The 10,261-nt window shown below is 43.2% G+C and overlaps 1 protein-coding gene across 2 annotated transcripts; it reads left to right on the forward strand.

Annotated features, from left to right (window-relative positions):
- Nucleotides 1–411: 411 nt before the first annotated feature.
- On the forward strand, nucleotides 412–10,261 carry LOC117455796 (AP-4 complex accessory subunit RUSC2). 2 transcript variants are annotated; one of them, XM_034095369.2, is made up of 10 exons: nucleotides 412–712; nucleotides 3,206–4,589; nucleotides 4,711–4,996; nucleotides 5,114–6,082; nucleotides 7,242–7,318; nucleotides 7,454–7,628; nucleotides 7,747–7,852; nucleotides 7,939–7,985; nucleotides 8,186–8,855; nucleotides 8,943–10,261. In XM_034095369.2, exons 2-10 carry the CDS (start codon nucleotides 3,261–3,263, stop codon nucleotides 9,043–9,045), a joined length of 3,762 nt encoding a protein of 1,253 aa, XP_033951260.1. In that variant the 5' UTR covers nucleotides 412–712; nucleotides 3,206–3,260; the 3' UTR covers nucleotides 9,046–10,261. The 2 variants fall into 2 exon arrangements, with proteins under 2 accessions (XP_033951260.1, XP_033951261.1); XM_034095370.2 differs by lacking the exon at nucleotides 412–712 and adding an exon at nucleotides 2,631–2,678.

Consider the following 10,261-nt stretch of genomic DNA (forward strand, 5'->3'; position numbering starts at 1 on the left):
GACATATGTTTGACCTTTCACTAAACTATGAAACCATTAGTAATTATAACCAATAAAGTAAAGATTATTCACTAATGAAAATTATTATTGCAACCCTAATCTTATTCCTTGTGATATTGACGTTGGTGACCAGTTGGGAATGTGGTCTCTTATAATTGATAACATGGCCATAATATTATTTTGGTGTAATGAATTATGTGTGTTTCTGTTCTCAATCATTATAAAATTATAGGAAATCATATCATTAGGGAAATGTGCAATTTAAAACTCATAATGATGTCTATTTGTATTATTATTTAACTGAACTCTGCCTGCCAGATGTTTTGATACCTTGATTGGCAGGCACTTCTCCCTCCTCATTGGTTGAAGCCTGCGTGACGTAATACCCCCGGGATGCTGAGCTGTGTCTGGAGCAGCGCGTGGGGTCCGCTCTATCTGTACGGACCCCGGTGTCGAACCGGGTTTAAATTACTCTATGATACACTTATTTATTCTCTGAAACCAACCTAAAGATTTAAATGGCGGTTGTCCGTTAATATAGATGAGAGTATGAGCTTTCCAATGCATCTTTGATGGGAGAACTGCGTCGAGTAGGCTAGCGTGTTTTTTTATTTAAAGACTTGTTTGGTTGCATGTTTTTGCATCAAACCCCGTATTTATTTCACCTGGAAGGAGATGGAGGACATCGCCTTTGACTGACGACTGTTATCAAGTAAGTGATCATATTCAAGCATTTCAGGATACAAGTTGGAAATGGCCCAAATGCACAAGTGCTAGTGTTTTTTTAGCTTTATTTACTTTTCCTTGATGTCAATTATCCAACTGATTCTGCTCTATTGTTTTACTTAATTTGTGGTAAAGTCTATTTGATAGTGTTTGTGGAAGAGATAAATAGATGCTACTTCTGTTATGGGTGGTTATTTTATTATGTGTGCATCTCTTCTTGTGTCTGACATGTTGTCCTACTTCAGCCACTTTGAATATTTCATTTTAACTACACGCACGCACGCGCACACACACGCACACACATATAGTCCATTTGTGACCTTCCTCTTCAACCTGTCTGTGTGTCATTAATCTAGATGCAGGTTAAACATCAAATATGATCATGTTATGTTGAGTTCTTACTGAGCTTTTCATATCATGAATATTTCTTGATACTACATGAATAAATGTAATGATATCTTATTATAAGAGATCAGCATCAACATCTTATTATTTCTTCAAGCACAGAAACAACCACAGTGGACCTAAGACTCTTTGCTTCAGCAGAACCACACAGTCCCATCTTTCATGTGAGCGGCCTGACATGACCTGACAGACGTTTCCCATGATCCAGCTCAGTTAATCACAACCATCTCAGCTTGCTCCAGTGCCCAGGGGGAAGAGCTGCAAGCGGGGGGACCTCCAGCCGTGATAATAATAGGCAAGAGTCACATCCGCTTTGCAGTGATAATGTTAGTCCTCTGCTGACAACTAGGCGGTCACACTGGCCTACTTTCATGTGGTATCGCACTACTGGACAGTTGAAAATCAGCAAGGACAGGAACAATACAGATTCAATATATTCCCACATATTGCATCAGCGGAGACACTAATCTTATTTCTGAGATAGCATTAAGGATTTAAAATGATTATATCAAAAAGAGAAGAGCAGGACTTGCTCCACAGAAATGTGTGTATATTGTATTTCTGGATTAGTTAATAAAATAAGACAGTTTTGTCCAAACAACTATACTGAGAGTATTTGGGGATTTAGTGTCTTGCTTAAGGCTCCTACCTGCACTTCCTCCTGAGCTTTGTGAAGTTACACAACCAAAGGCAAACATTAGTCTGTTGTTGTTATTTAATAGCTTTCTAGACACATTTACATTTAAATTAATATGATTTCATTTGATTTATTTTACATATATTTTATGTATTTGTGTTGTTTATATTAAGGCTTTATAGAAAGGTTCACCAAGTCCATAAGCAACTTTGTATATTGTTAATGTTGAGATTGTTATTTGCCTCTGAGCAGATTTCAATGTGATTTATTTCTGTTGCCATGGTAAGGCTGTTGTTTATTGTTGCCATGTGATGTTAAAGAGGATTACCTCTTCATGGTAATCTGTAACAGATGTTGTTTGTTTACCCACGTTGTGCCCCCCCCGCCTTGTGATGTGGGACATGAAGCCCAAAACAAAATCTAAAATAATGAATTTCTTAACACAAGTCTTGTTAAAATCTTCAACATATAACATTACAGAGGGCAAAAACGCAGTAAATGGTGTATCCTAGCAACATTCATTATCACTTTTTTGACAATCCCCAGTGTTTAAATATTTGATGTGCTTTTACATAATTTTTTTTAGCGGCCCTCATAGCTGTTTAATGAAGGGATGGTAATCATTCTTTTTCTGCCTGTGTTTTGAGGTCAGCTCAAATGCGTATAAAACATGTTAAATTAACTACACTGATGTCAAATTGTATTTACTGTTAGCAGGGCCAGTGGAGCATCACTGCAGTGCAGATGCCCTAGTTACAGAGCAGCTGAGTAACTGAGAGGGACTGTGGTTGGCCCAGGCAGCGAGAGGAGGGCTCTGTTAATGGTTGACTGAATTATGGAGGGGAGGCTGTGCTGAGGGCCAGAAGCAGACAACACAGTAGGACTCTGGCTGCAGGACCAGTGATGTGAAGTGAGGGAAACTCAGACACCAGCAGCCTGCAGTTGTGCTTTATGGTTCATCTTCATCTCCAACTCTGTTGGGATGTTTTACCCTAACTTTAAAGATGCACTTAACTTGTGTCCCTGAAGATTCAAGCCTGACAAAGCATTACAGCTAGGAGGGCCATTGAGTTCAAACACCAAGAAGCAGATCCCGAGGGAGATCAACATAAACAATTCATATGCATATACCAATGCAGACATTTTCTTTTAAATATACATGCTTTATAAAGGTACCTCTGATCTTGGATCTTGGACAGAGTTTAGGTCTAAACTTGAGTCTAACTGCTAAGAATGTTGCCTGTATTATCACATAAAGAGCCCAATTTTTACGCAGTAGCAGTGATAGTAATTATCTATATGTATTTTGTATATCCACACATAGTCTTTTACCGTATGCATCTCCCTCCAAAGCTGAAAATATGCTGTTAATTTCTGATAAAACATTTAAATCAGTATTGTATTAATAACTGATTTTATTCAATTCTTTTCTTTAAGGATTCCAATTTTGGAAGATGGAGACCGTTTCCATGATCCAGCCTGATCCAGCAATATGATTGGAGCATCCAGTCACTCAGGTGACACCCTGATAGCGTGCCACTTCCCTGTGGTCCAGCTCCCCACCTGGCAGCTTCCTGTCCAGGCCCTGTGCAGCTCGGCCAAGAGGCCCGGCCGGCTGTGCCCAGTGGGTCTGACCCGAGCAGTGTCCCTCCCAGAGCGAGACTCTCTGAACCGAGAACATGCGTTCACCGGGGGCCGAAGACCTTTCTCTAGCAGCCATGGCAGTTTCATCGAGGACCGAGCGGAGGAGGAGGGGGGCAGCGACAGCAGTGGGAGGGACGACTCCCACTCGTCACCGGAGGAGGCCAGTTCCCACCTGAAGAAGGAAAACTCTGGAGCTAGAGACACCCTACGCTCACACAACTCATTCCTACCAAACAGAACGCTGGATGAAGATGAGGAAGAGGAAGATAGTGAAGGTGATAATCTACACAGATATCACGAGGACTCGTCTTTTGTATTGCATGGGAACTCCAACTGGCCTCTAAGTAATGGTGCTATATCTCACGGGGACATGGGCGGTGAATGGGGCAATGAAGGAACCATGTTGGGGGCTGAGAGGGACCATGAGTGGATCTCTAACCAGCTCCACCAGCAGGACTCACTGCAGACCCAATGCCAGTGCTTCCATGTGAGCAGATCTGGCATCAGGGCTCATAAAGAGAAGGATTCAGACAGACGGAAGGATAACATGTCCCGCTGCATCCACCGCCAACACAAATGTTCTCCAGAGCTTTTCTCCAACACTCACACAGAGAATGTCAGTGACTCTTCCTGTAACAGTTCTGATGGCGTCCTGGTTAATTTCTGCACTATCTATAACAGGAGCAACAACCCTGCCACACCGCATGACCTCAGCAGTCCTGCAGCTCACCCCTATCAGTCCTCTGAGGGGTCTGTGTTCCTCAACCTCCAACCTGTTCCTCAGACTCCAGCAGAGGGTCTCCAACATGATAACATGGCAGATAATTCTCCCCCTAAAGAGGAAGCTGACACAACGCCCTCTGCTTCCTGCTGGTCTCCTCAAGGTCTCGACTCAAACTGCAATCTCTACTCCCTGGAGCCGCCCCCCCCGGGTCTCTCCTCGCTCGAGGTATCAGACCTGGCTGCCTGCCTGCAAAGCCAAGCCACATTGCCCATGGAGACCAACCAGAAGTACTACAAGCTTGTGTCATGTGACCTCTCCTCCCAGTCTCCCAGTCCTGCCTGGTCCAGCCTCACCAGCTGTCCTGAGGGTCAGAGCAGAAGTAGCCCCTTCCCTCCCTCTGAGCACTTTTCTGTTGACCATAAGAAAGAAGCACAACACAAAGAAGTCATGAAGGTAATGTTGTAATAAAACAGCTCTTCTCCTAGATATAGATTTTCTATAAACATCTTCTGTGAAACTACATTATGATTTGTTTGTGTAAACCTAAGCAGTTCTTTATATTTTTCATCATCAGGAAGAAGAGGATCTCCAAAAGGAAAAGAGGCTCCCCTCCGCACATGCTGACTGCTCTGAGTTTCAGACCCATGATGACCAAGTTGCCACGACCTCTTCTGAGAGATCCCTCTACAGAAAGAAGCAATCGTACAGCTTCCAAAACCCTCTCTACCAATCACCCTATTCACTGTGCCCCATCCAGTGTAGCCCACATGGCAGTCAATGCCAAGGCACAAGCACTGCGTCCACGCAGCCATCTGTGATTCTGCACCAGGAGCACTGTGAAACTGATGCTACTGAGAAGGGTAAAGCGATACAAATAGTGTTTTTATGTCTTTATTGCTTACATTGTATTTATTTCAGTATTAAGGGAATCTAACATCTGTCTAAATAATTTGTCTTATCCTCTATCTCCATCTAAGGGGCATGTTCATTGGAAAATGCAGTGGTGCGCTACAGTAAGGCCCAGAGACCGACCTCGCTGCCCATCCAGCCTATTTCTCTGGTCCCTGCAGGCAAACCCCAGATGCAGCACTTGGGCTGTCTTCTGGAGCAGTACATAAACCAGAAGAGCAGCAAGAGCTCTCAACCAGGCCACAAGTTCAAGGGCAAAAGCAGCCAAGGTTGTTCTAATCTGCAGGCATCACCAATGGGCAACCACTGCCCCATCTTCCTGGAGGCTCCCTCGAGCTCCGACACCTGCTCCACCTGCACGCCGAGCCCAGAGTGCTTCAGTCAAGCATGGAGCCAGTCCCGCAGAGGCCAAGGATGCCCAAGTCCATTTACATTAAAAAGCAGCCAGGATCCAACCTACAGCCCACCGTCGAGACTGGTTCAAGATAACACAAGCCCACCTCAGAGTACCACTTTTTCAAATTTGATTGTAGCCCCACTTAAGTCCCACCTTGTTAAGAGTCCCGCCTACCAGGACCTTATTAACCTCACCCCTGAGCAGGGCCAAACCAAGACAGAGCCCAGGAGTCCCTATCAGACCCAGACCCCCTCAACATTTTCTCATACACCACCCACTTTACTCCTGACCACTGACACCCATCACCCAAACCTGCAGGCCTCCCTGTCTCCTCCCACAGCCGTACAACCTGAGCAGGAGCTCCCTCGGTGCCGCGCTGCACCTGCAGCTGACTTTGGCTTTTTTGATAATAGTTTTACAGCTGCCTTCTCCTCTGTAGCTCCTCTTTCCTATTTGAGTTCTCTGTTTTCCATGGCTTCTTCTGGGCTGCAAATCCAGCTCTCTGCTGGGCTCAGTGGGAAGCAGAGTCAGAATCAACACAGCGAGACTCTGATCCTGAGTGACAGGCCGCCCACAGAGTTCTGCCTCTCACCCGATACATCTTATGAGTCCATGTCTATCAGCCATCTTCAGAGGAGAGGTGAGGACACTGAATGACTGATATATATTTTGTGTAAAACATATTAATTACATGGAAAAACATTGAAATCATAATGGAGTAAAACAAAGTCACCCAGTAACGGCAATGACTGGATTCCTTCTTGATTGGATTGTCTAGCCAGTGATGAGCTGTTGAGAACAGTAAAAAAACAAGTCACTGTGCTTTCAATACCCTGAAGGGGCTTCCTCTCAAACATGACCTATTTTTAACTCTCCCTGCACGGGATTGGCTAAGCCTGCTGCTCTGTAGCCTATGTGTGTGCGACTGCACGCTTCAAGAGAAGACAAGAGGAGAGAACGATGCAGTAGAAACAGTACTAATTATTTATAGACACACATATTCATTTAGTGTTTCCATATGGCCCACACGTGCACATTTGATTCGATAAATGTGAGCCTTCTGTGATGGATAACCAAGGATGGAGACGCTGTGGTGAACCATCAGTGTGGTGCAGCACTGCAGGCAGCATCAACATGCATAAAGAATTGACCATGACATTTGCAGAGGCTAGCCAATATGCGATGAGGAAAGCCAGGCAAGGGAAAGCAAGTGAATGAGGAACGCTGCTAAAATGGACTCTTTTATCTTTGGCTCACTTTCACATTTCCGCAATATGATAATGAACCCTGAAAGAAATCTCTCATGTTTCTATGCAGTGACCCAGTTAGGGAGGTGGAAATCGTATGGAGCGTGTTCATGATTGAGTCCTATTTTCTTTAAACGAGTACAACATATGACATCATTTCAACCTGTTTCCAATACAAATAATCATGCTTAAATAATTTTCTAAAAGTGACCAGACAATCGAAATTACAGCTATAGAATCACAAATAAAGAAACTAATTGATTTGTACTGGAAACAGGTTGGTTCGAAATGTTTATATTTATATATTTATTTAAACAAGAACCATGCATACAAATAAATTAATCTCAGAAAAGATCCCAGATTTGAACTAATAGTTCATTTCCATCCAGTCCTTAGGGAGGTACATAACAATTAACAAACACTACACCACACTGGACGTTTTCACATACAAATGATACACTGAAATGACGTAATATAGCATTTACAATGTAACACATATTGTATATTGTAATACATCAATCTCCAATGTCTCTCCTTGTCCAATGTCCCCAGGTTTGCTGAGGTCTGTGAGCAGGGCCGTGGATTTAATCATGGCACATTTTGGCAGCAGCAGAGACCCTGAAGAAAAGGTCTGAATTTACTAAGCAACTATGTTTCGCAATGGAAAAGCGCCAAACTGATATTACTTACACTGCAGGACAGGAGTCAAATAACTTGTGTCAGCAGGAAATATATTGTATTATATTTATTTCCTTCTGCTGCAGATGCGACTGGGTAACAGCTCATGCAGTCCCAAAATCGGCGGCCTGGTCCTCGAACATTTGTGTCCGGCGATCCAGAATATTTTAGAGGATGGGCTTAGGGATCACAAGCTGGATTTCATTGTTGGGCAGCGTCGCAATCACTCCTGGGGTGTTGTGGAGGTCTCTACTAGGATAGGTAAATGCATAAGAGTGAAGAGGATTCAAAGGAAGTGCCATGAATATAGTGGCATACCGATGGAGCAGCTTGTTTGTAGTAAACTGTTTGTTGATGAAGTATTTTTGGTCTCAAACAGGTCCATCCACCAAGGTCCTTCACAGCCTGGTCTCCAAAATCAGACCATTTCCCCAACTCTCCAGCCAATGCATGAGACTGAGAGCCTTCATCATGGGCCTGCTTAAGTAAGATACTCTTTAATCACACTTTCAAAGGTAATGAATGAATGTAAGCTATAATCCTGTGTTGGTTTCTTTGTTTTCTCTTTCAGCTTGAGAGCTTTAGAATTCTGGCTCAGTCACCTTCAGAGTCAAACAGGTGAGTGCCAATACATATCCTGGCAAATGGTCCACCCTCAGACCTCTCAACAACTATTGAAAGGACTGTCATGAAATATGATTCAAGTTCCCCACTGAATGTATTGACCATGTTAGCATGCTATCAATAGCACTTAGCCCAGTTTTAGATCACTAATGCATTTGTTTCTATCTTTGTTTACACCTGTTACTTCTCCACAGATTTAGTGACGACATACTACCATTCATGGGGTTTCCTGTCCATGTCCCTGGGTCAGTGTCAGCCCTTGTTTCAGGAGCTGCTGCTTCTGCTGCAGCCGCTCACTGTGATGCCCTTTGACCTCAACTTGCTCCTGGAGCCTCGAATGTTACGTAACAGACAGTTGTGTTCCGAGGAGCATGGTGTTTCTCCTCCTCAGCCATGCTCAGCCCTCCTAGTGACCAGCTGGCCACTACTGCAAGCCGACAAAAAGACCTACAGCAGCCACAGTCAGCAAAACAACATTTCACAGCAGACAGGCCTTCATTGCCAAGACTCTCCTATGTCTCAGAATTGCATCAAGCAGGACTGTGAAGGGAATTGGACTAACAGGAGTCCATTAGCTCCTATTCAAGAGTGGTGGTCGAATATGCCTGACCTTGTGGATGGTGTGGTTGAAGGGGAGGACTGTAGACAGAATTGTGCAGAAAATTGGTCTCAAATTAGTATGGACAGCAGGCATGAAGACAGGATGGGAGAGAAGGAAAATGAGGCCCCAATTGCGACCACATTTGTCCAGGCTGAGAGTCCATATCAGGGTGGGCTGCGCTGGGCCAAACTGTTTGGAGCCGCTGATACTTCCACCAAGACAGAGACAGTTTCCCAGAGTCACAGTGGAGCACAAACCAGAAGGTAAGAACCAGCCGTGATAACTGGTAAAGATGTTGCTGTGTGATTTTCTTACTACTTTAAAAAAAATATATATCATTGCTTTCACAGGTCCAGGCGACCATCGCACTGGCTGAATTTTGACAGATCCCATCTTGGACTGTTGGCTCAATCCATCAGGTCAATGACGCTGGGAGGAGCAAGCTCAGACTAACAAGGACTACTGAAAACTAAATCCTCTGTGGATGGAGGACAGAGTTGGGCTTATTTACTGTAATAACCTGCATGATAATAGTTTGCTCAACTGAACCGAAAGCACATACATTAAATGAATCACAGCTTTAGCAATGGCCCTTATTCATCAGGCTGAGCATTGCAGCATAAGTCAGGTTGCAACATTGAACCCTAAACTATCCAGTTAAAAGTAATTAATTTTAAGCTGGTGGAGCACCACTAACTGTAGCATCATTTCCACAGAAGATCCAGAGATCTTTACCGGGAAGCAGCTTGATGATTAAGGGTCATTCCTCCATTTGCAATTTCAACCTCAAAAACTGATCCTTTATATTCCCTAGAGGCAATTATAAATCATGAAATGTGCATTTTGACCTGTTGGACATTCTTGTGGTGCAAAATTATCTATTTAGAAGAAGAAGAAGAAGAAGAAGAAGAAGAAGAAGAAGAAGAAGAAGAAGAAGAAGAAGAAGAAGAAGAAGAAGAAGAAGAAGAAGAAGAAGAAGAAGCAGAAGAAGAAGAAGAAGAAGAAGAAGAAGAAGAAGAAGAAGAAGAAGAAGAAGAAGAAGAAGAAGAAGAAGAAGAAGAAGAAGAAGAAGAACGTTTATTAATCCCCCTAGGGGGAAAATCAGTGTTTACATATCTGTCATTCTCTACATAGCTGTACATGTTATCTTTAGGTGGGAAAAAAGCCAGAAAATACACTCGTAATTGTGCCAAATATCCTACACACCAGCCTCATGGATAGTCAGTGGTGTTTGGTTTCCTGTAGCCTGTTTGAGCAAATCCCCAGCATGGATGTTCTGCATGAGTTAAAAAGGTGCTTTAGTACTTCCTATATCTCTTCCTATAACTCCCCCTTAATGTTTTTATTGGTGAAGAGCTAGGTTTTGTACATTTTCTGGCACTGAAAGTGTGGAAATAGTTTGCAGTAGGATGTCTTCCAGTGAATTTTGTTAAGTTGCACAATATAAACCATCTGGTGGCTGTTTCAGGTACTTTAATGTATGTCAGCTACATTTTGATAGACTAGAGGTTAGTTAATAAGGAGGAAAGAACAGAACGTGTGTTTATATATAGAACATTAATGTAATTATGTGCAATCTGTGAAATAATTTGACCCAGCATCATTGTCTCAACTTCTGAATGTTTCCTCTAATGCCAGTGACAATCAAAGTCTGTCAATAAAGACTTCT

This window comes from Pseudochaenichthys georgianus, chromosome 12, assembly GCF_902827115.2.
Source record: "Pseudochaenichthys georgianus chromosome 12, fPseGeo1.2, whole genome shotgun sequence".
Taxonomy (NCBI): domain Eukaryota; kingdom Metazoa; phylum Chordata; class Actinopteri; order Perciformes; family Channichthyidae; genus Pseudochaenichthys; species Pseudochaenichthys georgianus.